Source organism: Drosophila ananassae, chromosome 3L, assembly GCF_017639315.1.
Source record: "Drosophila ananassae strain 14024-0371.13 chromosome 3L, ASM1763931v2, whole genome shotgun sequence".
NCBI classification, from domain to species: Eukaryota; Metazoa; Arthropoda; class Insecta; order Diptera; family Drosophilidae; genus Drosophila; species Drosophila ananassae.
In genome coordinates, this window is record NC_057929.1 from 24,196,947 (window position 1) to 24,220,237 (window position 23,291).

General features: G+C 44.1%; 2 protein-coding genes across 2 annotated transcripts; both read left to right on the top strand.

The window, feature by feature from the left end:
- Positions 1–18,199: 18,199 nt before the first annotated feature.
- On the top strand, positions 18,200–18,763 carry LOC123257249. The gene has a single exon (XM_044715503.1). It carries the CDS (start codon positions 18,200–18,202, stop codon positions 18,761–18,763), a length of 564 nt encoding a protein of 187 aa, XP_044571438.1.
- An 80-nt stretch (positions 18,764–18,843) lies between these two features.
- LOC123257250 lies at positions 18,844–23,070 on the top strand. Its single transcript, XM_044715504.1, has 3 exons — positions 18,844–18,895; positions 19,209–19,374; positions 20,463–23,070. Exons 1-3 carry the CDS (start codon positions 18,844–18,846, stop codon positions 23,068–23,070), a joined length of 2,826 nt encoding a protein of 941 aa, XP_044571439.1.
- The last annotated feature ends 221 nt before the right edge of the window (positions 23,071–23,291 follow it).

Consider the following 23,291-nt stretch of genomic DNA (forward strand, 5'->3'; position numbering starts at 1 on the left):
CACATTGAAATAACTTTAGTGTAGTTCCTTTAACACTTTCAAACATTTGTGTAATTCCTTTAACACATTGAAATAACTTTAGTGTAGTTCCTTTAACACTTTTTAACATTAAATTCTGTTCGGTATATCTCTATACATTAATTTATGCCACCCCTTTTTTTCTTTTTCTTTTTGAATCTCTTTCTTCATTGTCAGACGCTTTTTCCATCATGCCGTCTCTATCTTTGCGTATTAGCTGATTGTTCGGCAAAGCTCTTAAGAATTCATGGGAATATTTGTAAATTCGCTTACTTGCTAAGGACAGACATCTATCTCCATTTAATATTTTGACAATCTCAAACGATTTGCCAAAATGCCTACCACCTATGTATGTACCCTCGGCGTTAAGTTTTACAATGTTATTTATTCTTTTGTTTCCCCTTAAATTTATCCATGACGCTTTCCTCCACTAAGGAGCATTCAGCACCTGAATCAAAACAAAATGGAATAGACTCACCGGATGCCCTCATTATTCCAGTCGGTGGAGCTACTGTGCAGATATCTACCCGCTTCTCATACGTACGGCCTTTTGGACAAGCGGATGCAAAATGTCCTATTTCGTCACATTTAAAGCATTTGACACTTGACCAATCCTTCGGTCCAGTCATGTTGCTGCTGCTGTTGATTTTTCCTTTGCTCTGACCCTTTTCCAAGCGAGCACGGCATTCGGCGTATTTATGACCACCCTTTCCACAGTAATTGCATTCCATCGGTGTCGGAGACTTGAACTTCTTGCGCTCCGAGCCTGTTGAATCGTCATCTATACTGCGCTTTTTGAAAGAGTGTGCGTGTAACTGTTGTTGTAGCTCATTGCGAGTTTTTACGTTGTTTGTAAAAACCAAGTGCGTCAACTTGTTATCCATTTGCGCCATGTGAGCCAGAGTCACAGATACCGCTATTTCTTCCAAATCCTTGGCTTTCCATTTTGACATAAGTAGCGTAACAATACGGCTACCGTATTCAGCGAAGCCCTCCTCCGGCTTTGGTCGACCATTCAGAACATTTAACAGCATGGCGGCAGAAGTCTCAATTCCAACAAAGCGTTGTATAAACAGCTCCTTGAACTGCGCCCAAGTGATGCCGGCAAAGCAAATTTGGGAAAGCCACTGCGATGCGCCGCCTTCTAGTGCCTTGCTTAGGGCGATCACCAGATTGCTACCCTCGAGCACGTTATCCGCAAAAATTAGGTCCACTGTTGAACACCAAGAGGAAGCATCTGCTCCAGCACTGTCAGGATTGAATTTTGGAAGAGCTACATATGACGCTTTTCCATCGGTTGGCGGTGCCCTTGGTGTCTGCATGTTTTTGATGATTTCCAGTAGGTTGCGGTTTTGCAGCTCCAACGCCAACAAATACGGATCGGTGGCACGATCAGTAGGCAAAGCAGATCCCACTTCTGATGACAGAGATCCCTCCAACGATTCCATATTTTCAGTAAGTTTGCACAGCAAGTTCTGCTCGTTGCAAGAGATGCATCCAAAACTGACCTGCGTAACACAGAGTTGTTTCTAATTTCATCATTTCTGCAAAGTCTATTGCCATCTCTGTTTCTTGCATTCAGTCCGCGCTCTCCGATCAGACCATGCTCAGCAGCAGAGTGTGTCCCTTTTTCCCTTTCAGCTGCTGTGCATTCTACAACTACTAGACAATGTGTCGCCACACCAAAGCTGTACGCACATGACGCACAACTACTAGACAATGTGTCGCCACACCAAAGCTGTACGCACATGTACTATGGACAAACTAACCATTCTACGACATATATATATTATATTTTTTTTCTAAATAAAAAAACCTGCCTAGTTTTTGTATGGTTTTAAGGCCACACGCTAATTGGGCAACTTAAAAGTCACTCAATTGTACAAAAATTTTTTATACTATAAAAAAATATGCATCACAGTTGAATAAAAAAAATTATGCAACGCAGTGCATGGAGAAAAAAAAGTGTGCTCTAGGAAGCGCTGTCGGTTTCCTGTTCCGGGTTTAGCTGGAAGCGCTAAACGGGACCGGGCTTCTATTATTCTATTAGGTTGTTGGGGCACCGGTGCTGGCACAGGTGTGTTCACAAAAAGGTGATTCCAGGGGTCCTCTGCAGTCGTTGGGACATCTCTTCCTTAGCTTTGGTATTTCCTGCTTTGGTGGTGGATTTGATTTTGTTTTAGATTTTGCTATACTTTCGATTGCAGCGTAGGTGGATGTGTGTGTGGCAGTGGTTTTGTTTTTTCTTTGATTTAATAAATTTTGAATAGGTTCAAGTTCGGCATGTATTTTCGCGCGGTTCCCACTGCATACGTACAGCCCACCTCCCGTCTAACCGACCGAGGGACGCTGCCGCGTAACGTACGGCTCGAATCGCGGGAATAGATCCGAGATAATTAAGCGAAGAGTAGGAGAAAGATATCACGAGGAAGAGTGTTGCACAGATAAGGCGGTTAATATAAGCGATTTAAGATTGTTAGTAGAGCAAAATGACAAGATGTGGTAGAGACCATTGTAGTCCGAATATAATACCCTGAACGGATCGTGTTGGGCATATGTCGAACTACAATGGCTGAGGAGTAGAGCACGAAAGTTTCTAGTCCTTCTACTAGAAACGTTAAAATTTACGCGTGTTAGTAAATGCTGGCTGTCTATATTTCCATAAATAAGATTATATAGAAACATGACACCCAGCATCGTTCTACGTTTTGTTATTGATGGTAAGTTGATTAGTAAAAGTCTACTGTGATAAGAAGGGAGGTAAAGATTTAATTGGGATATTAAGTCCCCTAAGAGCGAAAGTAAGGAAGTTTTTTTGTACAGATTCAATGTGATCTTGGTGTACTTTATATGTGTGGTGTACTCCATATTGAGGACTCCAGACACACGATCCATACTCAAGAATCGGACGGACCATAACATTTTACGTTTTAGTTATGTACGGGTCATTAAATTCTTTTGACCATCTTTTAATAAAACCAAGCACACCCATAGCTTTATTAACCATGGTAGATATACATATGGTCGGTAAATTTAAGTCTCAAATCTAATAGGACACCTAGATCGTTAACCTGAGAAAATCATTCTAAGACGTTCCCATAGAGATAGTACATAGCATGGTGAGGACTAGATCGGTAAAATCACATAAGTTTACATTTCGATCCATTAAGCTTTAGGTTATTTGCTAAACACCAATTTTGTTTATTTGGAATTGCTGAAAATTTAGAGATGCCTCTATAATTTGCAGCGTCGGATTTTTTTCCTTTTTTATGCAGCGGAATAATGAAGGATTCCTTCTTTATATGGGGAAAGATCGAAGTTTCCAGCGATAAATTAAAGAGTATAACGAGCGATTTGCACAGAACCTCGGCGCAGTTCTTCAGAACACAGCCTGGTACTCCATCAAGGCCTGGCGAATACACGGGCTTGACCTTAAGAAGATCCGATAACACACCACTTTGATCGAAAGATGGGCAACAATATAAGGTTGGCTGATTGGATATTATAAGTGTAAGGCTGAGCTGAAATGCTGCTAGGAGAATACGTAGTTTGAAAAAACTGTGCAAAGAGATCGGCCATTGCCTGATCAGTGTTCGCATAAGAGTTCTTAAACGTAAGCAGTGGGGGAAAAGATACATGTTTACGCTTAGTGTTTACAAAGTTATAAAACTGCTTCGGATCCTGAGTAAACTGAATCCTGTAGAGGCGAATATAACTCCTATAACATTCTCTATTTTTAACGAGCTGGTCCAATTTAATTTTCTTCCGCTATTTAATAGCTTCAGTAGTTCAGCCTTTCTGGCTTTTAATCGTTGAACAACACCACTTCTTTTTGCATACATCACACTCTACTCACTGCGATCTTTGCTTCCTCATTTGTCTCATAAGTGGGCCTAAATAGGCTGCTGCTAGTTTTAAAGTTTTTTAGACGTTGATCCTTCGATGTCTTGTTATCACGAAGGATCTCCATGTATTGATATATATGGTGTTGTTGAAGTTTGTATCTAATGTAGATTCGTTCCCAATTATTTATACAGATAGTTGATCTTTTAGTTTTATCATTCTTTGTTTTTTACTTAAAATTCTGTTCGGAGCATCTGTTGTTGCCGCTCCGAGCTCATGGGAGTTTCTGATCTTTACGAATTTACTTAGGAGTTAAGGAAGTCTAGGCCATCAGCCAACGGGTACTATAGGGGGAGAAACGCATAAGTTCATGTGCCGTATCTGTGTACACCGCTGGTAGTGCGACTATACTCTCCACTTGAGGGCGGCTGGTAACAGGTCCCGGTAAGGTCATGACTCTGCCGAGGGCGCTGACGAATCGTAGTCGGGAGGGGAGAAGAACACTCCCTTCCTCAAATCACCCCAATCCAAGGTGGAACAGCATATGCCGAGGGATGCATGTCCGGGGGGTGCACGGACGTTAATATGCGGACTCTGGGGGACCGGCCGACCCCTCAGTTTCAATAAGGCTTATCATGATAAGTTGACTATGTCATGATGGACGAACCCCTTTCCGCCTACTCATGGGTCCAAATATGAATTCAAACAACAACACAAACAAAAATAGTGGAGAACGGAACTCCCCAAGAAAGTCCGGAAATGGTATCATGGATCCGTCAATCTCCAAGAGACGCTGGAATGGCGAAGCTCCCCACTGAGGGACAACATCCGAAGGCGAGCTGCGCCGGTGTAGGGGGGGATGCCAAGGCACCAAACGGGGCCCACTATGGGACCACCGAACGGTGTGGGGGGCAAGATCCCAGGGTCGAGCTCCTCTCGCACCGGCGATATCCCTAAAGAAGGCCCCGGTCCGGCGACTGCTGGCCCCTTGCAGCGGAAGGGCTCCTATAAGGATAGGAGGAGAGCGGCCTTCATTCTGATGAGGGCGGACCCATCGGCGGAATCCAACCCCGATCAGGCTGAGATCCTGCCTGACTTTCAGCCAGCAAAAGCGGGAGTGAGATTGGATTCGAAAAAGCTGACAGGAGTAGGCGACTCTGCCAAAGATAGCGCACAAAGTGCTAAGAGGCAGAGGTCGACTAACGGTGGAGCGCCCCTAGCGAAGAAGAAAAAGGTGCAGACGCAGCAGAGCAACAGATTCTTCGCCGAGGTTACAAAGGGCAGGACCATCATTGGGGTTATTGACAACGGCTCCAAAGATGGCCTGATCCCCTGGACTGGGACAAGATCCCCAGCAAACCGAGGGCCGGGTATGGCTGACAGAGAAGCCGGCGGACCCTGCAACCATACTGGCCATGCTAAAAATGTGCAATCCCACACTCCCTACGGCGGACTGGAGAGTCGCCAAGGTGGAGGAAGCAGTGTGCCTAAGAAGGCTAAGAAGCAGTGTGACTCACTTTAAATGAGGAGACTGCGAGGATCCTGGAGGGAGCTGGTAGCCGTATTAAGTACGGGTTCGAGGACGTTGCAGTGAGGATCTACAAGTCGCATGCGAAGAGTAAGCCAGGAGGCATCGACTTGGAGATAGACGCACAAGAGCTAGACTTGGGGGAACCGACCGAAGAGGTCCGCCCAGAAGGAATGTCAGATGAAGAGGAGGACATTCTGGAAGGGTACACCTCAGAGGAGAGTGACTTGGCAAGGGCTCTTGGGGGCGTCGGCATGGAGGAGGACTCACTGCTAGGCTCCGGCACCGAGGCTGAGGTTACTGTGGTGGAAAATCTAAAGGATGTCTCTGACATTCCTGCAGCTAAAACTCCATCACAGTAAGGTGGCATCCGATGCCCTCCTGCTCCATCTCGCAGAGAGTGGAGCTGACGTGGCCCTCATCCAAGAACCCTGGATCCATGGAGACAGGATTCTCGGTTTGGAGGCGTCGGATTCCAGGCTGTACACAGCCGATGTAACAGGTAAAAAGCGAGCATGCATTCTCGCAAAAAAGAGCCTTAACATTTTCACGGAAGCACGGACACAAAAGGGGTGAGTCAATCTTCGATTTTATCCTCAGCTCTAAGCTTCTAGTGGGTAACAGAGGTTCAGAACCCACCTTCGTCGTCAAGAACAGTAGAGAGGTTCTTGACATTACACTATTCTCGCACTCCCTGGCTGATGCAATCACCAGCTGGAGAGTCCTAGACAAACACTCCTTTTCAGATCACCGCTACATTGAGGTAGCCGTAAATTTTGAATACGTCACCAAGCAAGCAGTTCGAAACCCTAGGAAGGCAAACTGGGAGCTCTATAAAAAGATACTGGATAGATCCCTAGGTGAACCACCTTCAGAGACTATCGAGACTTACGAGGGGCTCAACGCCATGGTAGGAAAGCTTACTACGACGAGTGCAAAAGCATACCACAGGGCCTGCCCCAAGAAAAGATTACGTAGCAGCAGATCGAAGAAGCCTCCATGGTGGACCTCGTCGCTAGTCTCCTTCAAGAAAAATGCACGTAGGGCCTTTAACCACGCGCACCGTACCAACACAGACGACGCGTGGGAGGCCTATAAAGCTGAACTCAGGCGGTATAACAAAGAATTGCGTAAGGCAAAGATCGTTGCCTGGGCCAATTTCTGCACCAATATCCAGGAGACATCAGAGGCCGCCCGCCTAAGAAAGATTCTCTCTACTACAGCCCCCATCGTAGGTTATATTAAGAACACGGATGGGCGGTGGACAACCTCAAGCCAGGAATCCCTGGAGACGAAGGTTATATTCATACCTAAGGCGGGCAAAACCATCCCACTGCATCCCTAAGGACTGCAGACCTATAAGTCATTCATCCTTCCCCCTTAAAACTATGGATAGACTCTTAAGTCTCCATCTCCGACTAAACATTAACCCAAGTGACATCTCATGCTATCAGCATGCTTACAAAAGGGGCCGATCAACAGAAACACCCCTGCACGAAATCACTATGATCGCCGAGCGAGCGATCAACTTTAAGAAATACGCACTTGTTGCTTTTCTGGACATAGAAGGGGCCTTTAGGGGCCCATAGAAGGGGAAATTCCCACAAACGTTATGCGACCTAATGACAGGAAAGCTTGATGTTCTGTCGGCCTGGGCGCAAAGGAACGGGCTGGGATTCAATCCGTCCAAGACAGAGCTCGTGCTGTTTACCAGGAAGTACAAAATACCAAATCTAAGGCTTCCGCAGGGGTCCAGGGGGTCTGATAGCCTAGTGGTTAGTGTACTAGCTAGCTAAGCGTGAGGTCGTGGGTTCGAGCCCCACTTATGTCAAGTGCATGGCCCTGCAAGTTTTTCGGCGCTCGCGCATATGATGTAAATAGCGAAAAGCTCTCATTGGATTTTCGCTATTTATAATTATGTGCATGAGACCCGAAAAGCCGGCATTCCCAGATGTCGTTAGGTGGCAGCCCCACTTCTGAGATAGGTTGCACTCGGCTAATCACCGGATCGACTGAACAATAACAATTACAGAAACAAACATAAGATCAGAAAACACTCACACCCCCAACCCGATGACGTCCCTCCGCTTTTCGCAACGGACACGAATTGGACAATGGAATGTGAGGACCCTAATGGAGCCATCCAGACTTGAGTAGTTTGAAAAGGAGATGGAAAACATGCAGATCGCAATTGCTGGCATAAGAGAGATGAGGTGGAAAGGTAGTGAGACAACAACAACAACACACGGCAATCTAGTAGTGCACAGTGGGAGCAGTGATGGGGGCAGGAATGGAGTAGGAATATATGTGTCAAAGCAATTCAAACAGACACTTATCACCTGGAATCCGGTATCCGATAGAATCATCACTGCTAGATTCCGATGCAATGCTAGGTACATTACCATCGTGCAATGCTACGCCCCGACAGAAGACGCCAGCGATGACATCAAAGACGACTTCTACAATGCCCTTACATCTTTACTCACCAAGAGCAAGCGAGGTGATATTAAAATTCTCATGGGAGATTTCAACGCGAAACTAGGCCCCAACAACAACGGATTGGAACCAATCATGGGCCGGCATGGTGTGGGAACACGTAGCAACAATGGTGATAGGCTGGCCGACCTATGCCAGACATTCCAACTAGTCATTGGTGGCACTGTATTCCCCTACCAGGAAGTGCACAAGTACACGTGGACATCACCGAGTGGGCATACACGCAACCAAATTGACCATCTGTGCATAAGTAGGAAATGGAGACACTCCCTTAGCGATGTATGAAACAGGAGAAGTGCGTCAATTGACAGTGACCATGAACTATAAGTCGGAGAGCTTTCAATCACGCTCAGACGAAGTCACACTGCCACCAGAAGAAGCACAAGAAGACCACCCCCCTGAACTTTCACCGACTTGGAGACCCTGTCATAACCACCAGATTGGCAACAATGCTACGTGAACAGCTAACACCGCAGCAGAACCACCCCTGGAAACACACATGCAGCACACTGAGGAGCACTGCGGAGGGTTTGCTTGGCACCCGACAACGCAGGAGCACAGACTGGATCTCGACACGCACATGGGAGCTTATCAGTAGAAGAAATTCCCTCAAGTCGAAAGCGGATCACGACTGCAGAGGTCGGGATGACTACAAGGAACTCTGCAAGCTAGTGAAGAAATCAGCCAGAAATGACAAGAGGGCACTGATAGATAGACTTGCAGAAAATGCAGAGAGCGCCGCCAACGCCAACAACATGCGCTCACTATACCAGACAATCGGTAAGCTATCTGGAAGCTACCAAAAGCAGAACCATCCAGTACGAGATGACGGAACACTCCTTTTCGATGATGATGCCTACATCCGCAGATGGCGACAACACTTCTTAGAAATCAGTCACACAGAGCATGCGAGCAGCGCAGATAACGACTTCAGACGTATTGTACCCAACACCAACCCCAGAATTCCTCACACGACACCATCTGTTAGAGAAATTCAATCAGGAAATTGAAGAGCAACAAAGCAGCCGGAGTGGACGGTTTACCCGTAGAACTGCTCCAAGATGACACGCTTCTAATGGCCGAAACGTTGCACCCGCATTTCGAGAACATATGGGAGAACTACCGAGTCCCCCCATCCTGGAAGAAAGGCATCATCGTGAAATTACCGAAGAAAGGAGACCTCAGTGATTGCAATAATTGGCGAGGAATCACCCTGCTGAACACCAGCTACAAAGTGCTAGCAACTTTACTGAATGAACGTCTACTGGAAAAAATCGAGCCAACAATACGCGATGAACAAGGAGGCTTTAGGCCACAAAGAAGTTGCGTAGACCAGGCGAACACATTACGCGCAATCACCGAACAAGCTGTGGAATGGGGCGCGCCGCTGTACCTCCTATTCATCGATTTCCAGAAGGCGTTCGACTCAGTAGATAGAGCAGCGATATGGCAGGCGCTTGCAAGGAAGGGAGGACCACTCAATATCATAAACATAGTGAAAGCTATGTACGATGATGCGGAGTTCGAACCGAGGCATAACAGACAGGCATTGACAGCTTTGTATACCTAGGCACCGTTATATCCGCAAACGGGGGAGTGGAAAAAAACATGGAGAACAATGTGGAATCTAAGCAAAGCCAGATCTGCTTTCGGGAGATTGCAACGCATATGGAGAAACCAGCAGATCAGCAGAAAAACAAAGCTGAGAATCTTCAATGCGTGTACGGATCGGAAACCTGGCTGACATCGCAAAGAATGATAGTGAAGCTGCAAGCCTTCGTCAATAAGTGTCTTAGGATCATATGTGGTATATTCTGGCCGAAAAGAATAACCAATAATGATCTGTGGCGCTGCACAAACGAAGCACCAATCCAGCAACAGATCAAGAAAAAGAAATGGAAATGGATTAGTCATGCACGAAGGAAAGATCGAGACAGCATAGTTAGGATGGCCCTGGAGTGGAACCCGCAAGGAAGCAGAAGAGGGGACGCCCCAAGCTAACCTGGCGCCGATCAACAGTACGCGAACTCGCTGACAATAACATCACCTGGGACTTGGCAAAAAGAACAGCGCAGAATAGGGTCCGGTGGAATGCACTTGTGGATGCCCTAAGCTCCCAAGCGGAGTAATAGGAATAAAAAAAAAAATAGGCTTCCGAAGCTCCGAAACACTAGTTCTTAGTGGTAGTGCGAAGTATCTAGGCATCACATTAGACAGAAAACTGGACTGGGAGCTGAACACCGCAGATAGGACTAAGAAAGCGGCAATAGCACTCTATACCTGCCGCAAAGCGGTAGGCCTGAAATGGGGAATGTCCCCCAAGATAGTAAGATGGTTATACACAGCGATCATCAGACCAATCTTATTTTATGGAGTTGTGGTCCCTTATGCAGGGATAGGTTCAGGAAGACGCAGCGCCTGGCGGAAGTCTGTATAACAGGCAGTCTACGCACTACGCCTAGCGATCTCATCCTTGACTTCCTACCGGTAGAACTGATGGGGGTAAAGATAGCCACTCTGGCAGCAATAAGACTGCGAGAGGCGAATCTATGGAGCAAGAATAGTTTTGGTCATACCAGACTGGACTTGCATCACTTCATGCCTGAGGGGGGTACGGATTACTGCGTGCCCGTCGACCAACCACTAATTACAAAATCACAAGTCCACCCACCACTAATTTCAAAATCATCATCCCCTCGAGGGAGCAATGGGAGGCCCGGACACCGGGCCCGGAGGGCGCCCTTCATATCTACATAGATGGATCAAAACTCAACGGCCAGGTGGGAGGCGGTTACATTTGTGAGCATTTTAGCCTCTCTCAACGAGATGGCTGAACAGCATAACATCTATCTCATTTGGGTTCCCGGTCACAGGGATAACGAGGGAAACTGCGCCGCAGATGAACTAGCTAGGGCAGGGACTATCAACCCTCTCCTACCGGAGAAAGAACTTGTAGACATTCCCTTGGCTACTTGCAGGCTAAAGTGCAGGGAGTTTTTTGACCTGGCAGCCAATAGGAAATGGAGTAATCTCCAGACCTGTAGAACCTCACGTCTGATCTGGCCGACACGCTCTCAGAAAAGACTAATTGCTCTCAGCAGACCAGACTGCAGCCTAGCGATTAGGGCAATTACTGGACACTGGCTGATAGGCGAACACGCGGACAGCCTTGCAGTCCCCCACATTGACTATTGCAGGAGCTTCAGGGATAAAGAGGAGGTAGAATCGGTCACGCACCTCCTATGCCACTGCTCGACACTCGGTCGCAGCAGACTCAAATACTTCGGTTCCGCCGAACTCTCGGACCTTAACGATCTCTCAGAGATTTCTCCACGTGGACTGGTTGCCTTCATAAAAAAAGCAGGTTGGGACCATGGGCCGTCACAGGAAGTCTAGGCATATATGCACCCTGGTAGATAGGAGAGACGGCAATGTATTCTTAAGTATATAGCTATGCTCGCTTAGGCGGAGGTATAAGGACATGCATAAGGCTCGCCCATTAAGTGTGCATATATGTGAATATTACACTTTATTAATATACACTTTCTACTTATTCTCACTAATTGGACTCTTTAAGCTCAACTTTTCCATTCTTCGGCACTGTGGTTCAAGGTGCCAGCCTACCATCCACCGCTGACTCGGTGAAAAAGTTGTAACGCCTAAATGTGCCAGGTTCATGTTCTAAGTATTAGTTACTGCGGCATCAAAAGCCTTACAGATGATCCGAATATAAGCAATCAAAATATTTATTTGTTTCTCGGCTTACCCCTGAAACTTCTGAGATTAATATTTCTTAGACTAGATTAAAAAACAGCTAAAGGGGGCGGACATTAATAAATTAAAATACACCTATACTAGGCATACATCATCTTTCAAAATACGTGTTCCCGTTTAATAAGTTTTATTCCGTCAGTTTTTTGCCAGAATTCGCTTCGGTATACAAGGCACATTATAAGTTTAAAGAACATCAAGAATAGACTCTCAAATAAAAATAAAATAATTGGCTATACAATAAGTTATTCAAGATATCTAGTAGCTCGGCCCAATTCCACCGTGCATAAAGCAGGCTCCGGAATAGTTTTATAACTTTGTAAACACTAAGCGTACATGTTACATATTTTCCTATGTTGAAAACTCATATGCGAACAATAAGTTTTCAAACATCGAATTCACCTAGCACCATTCCAGCTCAGCCTTACACTTATAATAATTAATCAGCCAACACTATATTTCTCTCATCTTCTACTAAAAGTGGTTTATTATCGGACCTTCTGGTTAAGCCTGTATTTGGTAGGCACCGATGAAGTACCAGGATGTGTTCTGAATAACTACCCCGAGCCTCTCTTTAATTTATTTAATTTGTTTCTGGAAACTTCGATCTTTCTCCTCATTTGAAAGGAATCTTGCATTATTCTTCTGCATAAAAATGGAAAAAATTCGAAGATGCCAATTAAAGAGGCAATTCTAAATTGTCAGTGACTCAAAAGCTTTATGAAAAACTAACCACTTCACATTTGCAACACCTTTGTAGTTCAATAATATCACTGTGACAGCATGGCTTCATAAAGTCTCGCTCCCCCACTACCAACTTATTGAAGTTAACATCTATTATCACGGATGGTTTCCGGAATGGCTTACAAACAGACGTCATTTACACTGACTTCAGTAAAGCTCTGTTGACTCTGTTAACCATTCGCTTCTTTTAAGTAAACTCAGTCTTTTGGGATTCCCAACTGATCTTTTTATCTGGATTTCGAGCTACTTATCTGGGAGAACACAACGTGTCTTCTTTAAAGATGTTACCTCGCGTTTAGTCCGCGCCACATCTGGGGTGCCCCAAGGAAGCCATCTTGGACCCATACTTTTTAACTTTTTAACTTAACTAATTCACTTGTACTTATGTACGCTGATGACGTTAAGCTATGCCTTCAGTATAAATTCACTAGCGCCCAGTCTAGACTTCAATCCGATTTGGATAAATTTCAAAATTGGTGTTTAGCAAATAACCTAAAGCTTAATGGATCGAAATGTAAACTTATGTCTTTTTACCGATCTAGTTCTCACCAGGCTATGTTCTTTCTCTATGGGAACGCCTTAGAACGATTAACACAGGTTAACGATCTAGGTGTCCTATTAGATTTGAGACTTAAATTTACCGACCATATATCTATTATAGTTAAAAAAGCTATGGTTGTGATGGTTTTATTAAAAGATGATAAAAAATTCTTTTTGACCCGTACATAACTAAAAAGTTATATACATCACTGGTCCGTCCGATTCTTGAGTATGAGTCCTCAATATGGAGTACACCAAGATCACATTGAATCTGTACAAAAAAAACTTCCTTACTTTCGCTCTTAGGGGACTTAATTGAGATGCAAATCTTTACCTCCCTTCTTATCACAGTAGACTTTTACTAATCAACTTACCATCAATAACAAACTGTAGAACGATGCTGGGTGTCATGTTTCTATATAATCTTATTTATGAAAATATAGACAGCCAGCATTTACTAACACGCGTAAATTTTAACGTTTCTAGTAGAAGGACTAGAAACTTTCGTCCTCTACTCCTCAGCCATTGTAGTTCGACATATGCCCAACATGATCCGTTCAGGGTATTATATTCGGACTACAATGGTCTCTACATCTTATCACCTTGCTCTACTAACAATCTTAAATCGCTTATATTAACCGCCTTATCTGTGCAACACTCTTCCTCGTGATATCTTTCTCCTACTCTTCGCTTAATTATCTCGGATCTATTCCCGCGATTCGAGCCATACGTTACGCGGCAGCGTCCCTCGGTCGGTTAGACGGGAGGTGGGCTGTACGTATGCAGTGGGAACCGCGCGAAAATACATGCCGAACTTGAACCTATTCAAAATTTATTAAATCAAAGAAAAAACAAAACCACTGCCACACACACATCCACCTACGCTGCAATCGAAAGTATAGCAAAATCTAAAACAAAATCAAATCCACCACCAAAGCAGGAAATACCAAAGCTAAGGAAGAGATGTCCCAACGACTGCAGAGGACCCCTGGAATCACTTTTTGTGAACACACCTGTGCCAGCACCGGTGCCCCAACAACCTACTAGAATAATAGAAGCCCGGCCCCGTTTAGCGCTTCCAGCTAAACCCGGAACAGGAATCCGACTGCGCTACCTAGAGCACACTTTTTTTTCTCCATGCACTGCGTTGCATAATTTTTTTTATTCAACTGTGATGCATATTTTTTTATAGTATAAAAAATTTTTGTACAATTGAGTGACATTTAAGTTGCCCAATTAGCGTGTGGCCTGAAAACCATACAAAAACTAGGCAGAAATGACAAACATTTTATTATCAATTATTGTATTCATTCAGAGCGCATTCATTTTGTACAAAGCATATATTTTTCATAATAAATGTATAGCAAAGAGAGCCATTAATAAAAGCTAGGTCAACGATCTGGACAAAATATAAAACCGAAAAAATAATTTTAAAAAAATATATATACAGCCAGCAATAATTAAAAAAAAAAGATGTTATACTAAGAACCGTTCTAATTCCAATATGATATCCATGAAAAATTGAACACGATTTTATGTGAGTCTGAATAATCTTGTTCTTATTGACAATGAAAATAAAATGAAATGAAAATAAATAAAATAAAGAAAATTTGAATCGAAGTATGAATATACTAAGTATATATATATGAATTTCAATAGAAGAGTCCAGAAGTTAGTATCTACAACCCTTTATATAGACACATTTAACTGCCATGTCTCACCATTGTTTCACTGCACCGCAACTCAAACAACAATTCCGGGTGCGCAAGTGAAATCAAGAATAGATGAACATCCAATTTTAGGTAGAACAATTGTTATAATGGTTTGTAAGAAATAATTCATAGCCATAATATAATGGAATGAAATGAATTATCAAAAGAACTATCAAAAATTAAAGCAGAATTTGACAAATCACATAAGTCACTAACACAAAATAGACCGATACAGAAAACAATGGTTAAGAAACACGTAGAAATATTAGTTAATTGCTTTAATAAAGCTCGAATATTAATATATGAACACAGAGACAAGTTAAATCAAGATCATTGGTCTCGAGTATCAAAGTTTTTGATCGGACTAAGTTCCAATCTAACATCTATTAGAGAAAGGTTCAAGCTTGATATCTCAATACCTAATATTTTTAGCGCGGTTCCCACTGCATACGTACAGCCCACGTAAGCAGCCGCGTACGACGCTGCCGCGTGACGTACGGCTCGAATCGCGGGAATAGATCCGAGATAGTTAAGCGAAAAGTAGGAGAAAGATATCACAAGGAAGAGTGTTGCACAGATAAGGCGGTTAATATAAGCGATTTAAGATTGTTAGTAGAGCAAGGTGATAAGATGTGGTAGAGACCATTGTAGTCCGAATATAATACCCTGAACGGATCGTGTTGGGCATATGTCGAACTACAATGGCTGAGGAGTAGAGGACGAAAGTTTCTAGTCCTTCTACTAGGAACGTTAAAATTTACGCGTGTTAGTAAATGCTGGCTGTCTATATTTCCATAAATAAGATTATATAGAAACATGACACCCAGCATCGTTCTACGGTTTGTTATTGATGGTAAGTTGATTAGTAAAAGTCTACTACGATAAGAGGGGAGGTAAAGATTTGCATCCCAATTAAGTCCCCTAAGCGCAAAAGTAAGGAAGTTTTTTTGTACAGATTCAATGTGATCTTGGTGTACTCCATATTGAGGACTCCAGACACACGATCCATACTCAAGAATCGGACGGACCAGTGATGTATATAACGTTTTAGTTATGTACGGGTCATTAAATTCTTTCGATCATCTTTTAATAAAACGAAGCACACCCATAGCTTTATTAACCATGGTAGATATATGGTCGGTAAATTTAAGTCTCAAATCTAATAGGACACCTAGATCGTTAACCTGAGTTAATCGTTCTAAGGCGTTCGCATGGAGAAAGTACATAGCCTGGTGAGGACTAGATCGGTAAAAAGACATAAGTTTACATTTCGATCCATTAAGCTTTAGGTTATTTGCTAAACACCAATTTTGAAGTTTATCCAAATCGGATTGAAGTCTAGACTGGGCGCTAGTGAATTTATACTGAAGGCATAGCTTAACGTCATCAGCGTACACAAGTACAAGTGAATTAGTTAAGGCAAGGGGCAAGTCGTTAATAAACAGTGTAAAAAGTATGGGTCCAAGATGGCTTCCTTGGGGCACCCCAGATGTGGCGCGGACTAAACGCGAGGTAAAATCTTTAAAGAAACCACTTTGGGTTCTCCCTGATAAGTAGCTCGAAATCCACATAAGAAAGTCAGTTGGGAATCCCAAAAGACTGAGTTTACTTATAAGATGCGAATGGTTAACAGAGTCAAATGCTTTACTGAAGTCAGTGAAAATGAGGTCTGTTTGTAAGGCATTCCAGAAGCCATCCGTGATAAAAGATGTTAGCTCCAATAAGTTAGTAGTGGTGGAGCGGCGCCTCATATAGCCATGGTGGCACGGAGGTATTATTGAACTACATAGGTGTTGCAAATGTGGAGTGATAAGTTTTTCAAAAAGCTTTGGAATTGCTGACAATTTAGAGATGCCTCTATAATTAGCAGCGTCGGATTTTTGCCAGCGGAATAATGAAGGATTCCTTCCACATAAGGGGAAAGATCGAAGTTTCTAGCGATAGATTAAAGAGTTTAAGAAGCGGCCATTGCCTGATCACTGTTCGCATAAGAGTTCTCAAACGTAAGCAGTGGGGGAAAAGATACATGTTTACGCTTAGTGTTTACAAAGTTATAAAACTGCTTCGGATCCTGAGTAAACTGAATCCTGCAACGGCGAATATAACTCCTATAACATTCTGCGTTATGCACGGTGAAATTGGACCGAGCTATTAAGTATCTAGAATAACTACTAACTAAGAACTAAAAGTCTACTCATACTATTCTTTAAGTTGTTAAGATGCCTCGTATACCAAGGCGGATTCGTTGAAGCGGACGGATATTTCCACGGCACACAAAAGTCAAAAAATGAGTTTACAGTGAAATAAAATTTTTGTAATGCTAAGTTTATATCATCGCATGCCAGTAAATCAGACCAATAAAATTCCGAAATTAACTTATTTAATTTCATAAAGTCAGCCTTACGAAAGAAAAGAAGTTTAAGAGATTTAAGTGTAGACTTAAGGTCAATTAAGGAGTTGTTTTCAATTGAAAGCTCAAGAGTGGGATGATATGGATCCTCAGGGTCAGAAAGGGGCAAAGTTCTGGAAAGAGTAATTCCATCAGGATCAGAAACGAAACATAAGTCCAGCAGCCGACCTAAAGAATTTCTAACGTGGTTAATTTGCCCGAGTGACATTTCAAACATGCCCGCAGGAAAGTCGTGGTGGGAGTTAAGCTGTAAAGACGGTGAATTTTCAACATTTGACCATATATATTATATTCTTAATACTTCAACAACAATTGAAGCTGGTGACGAACCAGAATAAAAAGAAGTTATTGATCAACAAGAAATAGAAGAAAGAGATATTAACAACCTCACGATTCCGGCAGTAATTCAATCTAAATTAATTAAATTAATTAAGTCCTGGTCTGAACTTGACCGACTCCGATTTTGCCAACAGCATTGGAGAATTAAAACCAACCACCATGGCTGATGAGTATTGCCCAAAGGGCATACATTAAAGAAATATGGAATGCCATCCCTGAATTCAACGGGCAAAGGATACACCTTCAAAGACTCATAACAGCTTTGAAGTTAGTTAACCTAAAGAAAGGCACATTCGAGAGTTTGGCTATAGAAGTTGTGGCGAGTCAACCGACACAATTTAAAATTTAAAAATAAATAAAATAAAAATTTTAAATTAATTAACAATTTAAAATAGCAATTCTTCTTCGCCATAGTATCAAAAAACCCTTTAGGCATACTGAAAGACTACTCGCTACAATAAGCTTTACTCTTCAAGAAGTCTTAATATTCACAACCTAGACATTAAACCAAATCTTTGTATCCACCCTATCTTTAATAAATATTAATAGTTATTAACCAACGTGGTTATATTTATCTGGAGCATATAAGTCTCCATAATTGGTGACCCTCGACAACTAGAACACTTTCCAAATCACATCAAAGTCTTGAGTACATACACACAAGTATTTCACAACATGGCCGAAAACGAAGACTTCGCTGACACGCAAGACGCTGCGCAATTCACTAGCACAGCCATCATCCAATCCGTATTTGGAAAGGTGCCGCTCCCAAATTTATAATCAATCACAAATATAGAAATGTTCTTCACGAAGTTAGAAAGTTGGTTCGCACTACAAGGACTTTGTGCACGAAAAGAACAGGAAAAGTTCGCTGCAGTCATCGCCTACGCAGACCCCAAATACCTGGATCAAGTACACGATCTTGTGAACAATCCACCGGAAACAGCCGCTTATTCCACCTTAAAGGAAGCGATCCTTTCAAAGTTTACGGACTCGGAAATGGTACGTTTGGACAGAATCGCAACTCGAATTCAGCTCGGCGACAGCCGCCCAAGCCACTTACTCTGCCAACTGCAGCAAACCAAGGCAACCTGCGACGAATCAGTAGAACGACGCTACTGGATCAAACGTTTGCCTCCTCCCGTGCTCGCGGTAATTGTCGGCATGATAGGAAGCTCACTGCAGACCAAACTCTCACAACTGGCAAAAGCACCCGATGCAGTTATGGATTCCTTAAACGACGATGCGGCTGACCACGTATATGCTTTTTCAAAAAACAAACAACAGAAGTCTCATCAAGAAGAACGCGGTATAACGCTGACCAAACGACTCGACGATAACGACAAGGCTCAAGCAGATTAACAACAAACTGGGACAGTTACTAAATCACAATCAAACGCGTGGCAGAAATAATCAGCGACCCCAAAATTATTACCGCAACAATGCACCTTCTAAAGATAGATCGTCCCAACAACTGTGTTGGTACCACAACAAGTACGGCAGAGATGCACATCGTTGCAGCCAACCATGCTTCTTTACAGTGTTGAACGAGGACGACCAAAAAAACTAAACGCAACCGTCAGAGGATCAGGAGGCAGTCTTGACGGATTAAGTAATTTCGCCTCTTCTTATCATCAAGCATTTTAAATCAATGTTCACAGAACTTCTTACTGCAACCGACTTTACGTACCAGACGCCCAATCTGGTACAAAATTTTTAGTCGATACAGGAGCCGACGTTTCGATCATTCCATCCAGTACTATTCACGAGAATATACAAAACGTCAATCGCCATACACTTTTTGCAGCGAACGGCACAGAAATAAAAACATACGGCACCATCCGCTTGACACTGGACCTAGGACTACGTCGTCCTTACACTTGGAACTTTGTTATTGCTGATACCAATACTCCAATCATTGTATCCGATTTTCTACACCACTACAACCTCCTTGTCAACATCAAGGAGGCTAAGTTAGTTCATGCCAAAACACGCTTGACATGCTGTGGTATCCGCACTCAAAAAAATTAATCAATTATTAAAACATTCAACACATCCAACGCATTCGCTCAACTGTTGGAGGAATTCAAAGACATCACACAATTCAACACAATCACACATCGTCCATCGTCAACGACTAGCGTCACCCACGTCATCGACACCAAAGGAGCACCACCCTTCGCGCGACCACGAAGACAGACTCCAGAGAAACTCCGAGCAACAAAGAACGAGTTTCAATATTTAACGGACATGGGAGTATGCAGACCTTCTAAAAGCCCATATGGTTCACCTTTACACATGGTACGCATTAATTATAATGAAATAAGCGATGCGCATTTACGCTGCCCAGAACTCCAAAAACTACTTAATTCCAAAACCAGCTCGCTTCAGTTAAAAGCAGTAAATATTCCTCATACACTCACTAATTTGCGATGTATCTACTTTTGGGGAGAATGGGGGAGATTATATAAGGTAAAGTGTCTGATTGCACTCAACTTGGTGAATGCCAGCATGATCCTTATCACTGCTCTCCCCAAGCCGACGCACTACCTCCACGTGGTTCTCCCTGGATTGTCACTCAACACCCGTTGTCTGACAAACTAAAGCGCGCGACGAGAGTCCTAGCTCTTCAAACTAGGTTGTGGCGTAGGACTTGAAATCCACCCACGGAAAACAAATCTTCAGTGAATGTAGCAGATGAAGCCTCGGAACGGAACCAATCTAAAGTTGACGACCATGGCACACGTAAAAAGGACAATGATTTGAGAGTATGCACTTGGAATGTACGCACATTGTACAGACCAGGTGCTGCTCAACAGCTAGCAGATACCCTCAATAAATGTAGGGCTGACATCACTGCTATCCAGGAAATGCGATGGATAGGACAAGGTTGCCTTAGGAAGAAGAACTGCGACATTTACTACAGCTGCCATCCAGAACGGCATGAATTTGGCTGTGGCTTCGTTGTAGGCGCCAGACTGCGGCGCCGGGTCTCTCACTTTCTGCCAATAAACGAGAGACTTGCAACGATCCGAATTACTGCCAAATTCTTCAACATCAGCCTGATATGTGCGCATGCCCCAACCGAAGAAAAGGACGATGTCACCAAGGATGCTTTCTATGCGGAGCTCGACCGGGCTTACGGACGCTGTCCTTCCCATGACATTAAGATCCTCCTTGGGGATTTTAATGCCAAGGTAGGGCGAGAAGACATCTTTGGTGCCACCGTCGGGCAATTTAGTCTACACGAGACCACCTCGAGCAATGGTCTCAGATTAATAGGCTTTGCTGCAGCGCATAATATGGTAGTTCGTAGTACTGGGTTTCGTCATTTGGACATACACAAGGCATCATGGCTCTCTCCTGATCGACTGACCAGAAATCAGATCGATCATGTTGTGATCGATGCAAGGCATGCATCTAACGTACTCGACGTGCGATCCTGTCGGGGTCCCAACATCGACTCCGACCATTATCTTGTTGCAGCTAAGATTCGCACACGGCTATGTGTTGCGAAGGTTGCACGTCGAGGACTGTTGAGAAAGCTGGACATCGGGAAGCTGCAATCACAACGGACAAGGGATGCATTCTCCACTCAAGTCACAGGCCTACTGAGCCGAGCAACTCCAACACCTGAAGGCATCAGCAATATGTGGGCACTCATATCCCACTCCCTGCGAACTTCTGCAGAAGAGGTCATCGGATTCCAACGTACCCCAAAGAGGAATCCATGGTACGACCAGGAGTGTCGCGACGCAACAGCTGCAAAGGACGCCGCCTACGGAAGAACACTGCAAGCTGGGGCCACAAGGGCTGTTGTCGAGGTCTACAGGTCAAGGAGGAGAGATGAGAAACGCCTCTTCAGACGCAAGAAGAGAGAACAGGAGAGGCGTGAGTGTGAGAGCATTGAGAGCAGCAGAGACCGGAATGAGGCTCGTAACTTCTACCAGAGGGTTAAGCGTCTGACCCAAGGTTTTAAGACTGGAGGAGTTGCGTGCAAGGACGATGACGGAAACCTAATCACAGATGCAGAGATTGTGCTGAGGTTATGGAGGGATCACTTCTCAAGTCTATTAGCTGGCTCTGGCCATGATGACTATGGGGAGTATGATACACAAACCCCAATCTATGGTACTGATGTGGACGTACCGACCCCAAGCCATGCCGAAGTCAAGGATGCAATCCAACGACTTAAAAACAATAAATCCGCAGGTGCTGACGGCCTGCCGGCTGAATTGTTTAAGGCTGCTGGTGATATGTTGGTAGGGAGCATGCACAAACTAATCAGCAAGATATGGCTTACGGAGAGCATGCCCGACGATTGGAACCACAGCATGATCTGTCCTATCCTGAAGAAGGGTGATGCCACATTGCGCACCAATTACCGTGGCATTAGTCTTCTTCCAGTCGCATACAAGGTCCTTACGAGCGTACTGTGTGAAAACCTGAAACCCCATGCCGAAGCACTGATTGGACCTTATCAGTGCGGGTTCAGGCCTGGCAAATCCACTATTGACCAGATTTTCACCTTGCGCCAAATCCTGGAGAAGTCCTACGAAAATCAGATCGACACATATCACCTCTTCGTCGATTACAAGGCAGCATTCGATAGTCCCCGGCGAGATCGCCTATATGCCGCCATGTCTGAGCTTGGTATACCAGCAAAGCTAATACGGCTTTGCATGATGACATTGAGCAACACCATCAGCTCTGTCAGGGTAGGAAATGACCAATCTGAAACCTTTTATACCAAGTGTGGTCTCAGACAAGGCGACTCGCTGTCTTGTATGCTCTTCAACATTCTAATGGAGAGTATTATAAGGAAGGCTGGTGTGCATCGGACGGGCACTATTCTAACAAACAGATGTGTCCAACTCCTTGGCTACGCTGATGATATTGATATCATTGGCCGAACCAAGCGTGATGTTACAGCAGCCTTCGGGGCTATTGAAAAAGAGTCAGCTAAAGTAGGACTGGCAGTTAACATGGATAAGACAAAGTTTATGGTGTGCTCTAGCAGGGAATCGCGGCGTCTTGATTCCCAGCTATCTGCAGGAAGCCATAGCTTTGAGTCCGTGAAGGAATTCATTTACCTTGGATCTGCAATATCTAGCACAAATGATGTCAGCCTGGAGATTAAGCGGAGAATCACACTTGCCAACAGGTGCTACTTTGGGCTCAGTAGGCACTTTAACAGTAGAGCTCTCTCTCGACCGACAAAAATAACACTCTACAGGACGCTCATTCTTCCAGTACTCTTATATGGTGCGGAGTGCTGGACAGTGGTGCAATCCGATGCAGCTGCTCTTGGAGTGTTCGAGAGAAAGATTCTCCGCAAAATCTTTGGTCCAATCTGCGTTGGCGATGCTTATCGCACCAGATGGAACCACGAGCTGTATGAGCTGTACGGGGATGTTGATATAGTAAGCCGAGTCAAAATTCAAAGACTCCGCTGGCTGGGTCACATCGCCCGTATGGAAGAAGACGCTCCGGCTCGTAAGGTATTTGATGCGGTAATCGTCGGAAAACGGAGGAGAGGACGACCCCGGATACGTTGGCAGGACCAGGTGATGGAAGCCCTGTCTACATCTGGTGTTACCAACTGGCGAGCGCGGGCCCAGGACAGGAAAGCGTGGAGGCAGATTGTGCAACAGGCTGTGACCCGATAGGGTTGTGATGGCCATTTATTATATTATTATCTACTTTTAGCGTACGACCTTTCATACCACAGCCGCTTAGAAACAAAATCACTGAGAAGCTACACAACATTGCACACGGTGGAGTTAAGGCAACTATAAAACTTTTAAAACAACGATTCGTTTCGCCCTCCATGCACAAAGAAATCTCCGAGTTAGTAAAACACTGCATTCCTTGCCAAAGATAAAAAATC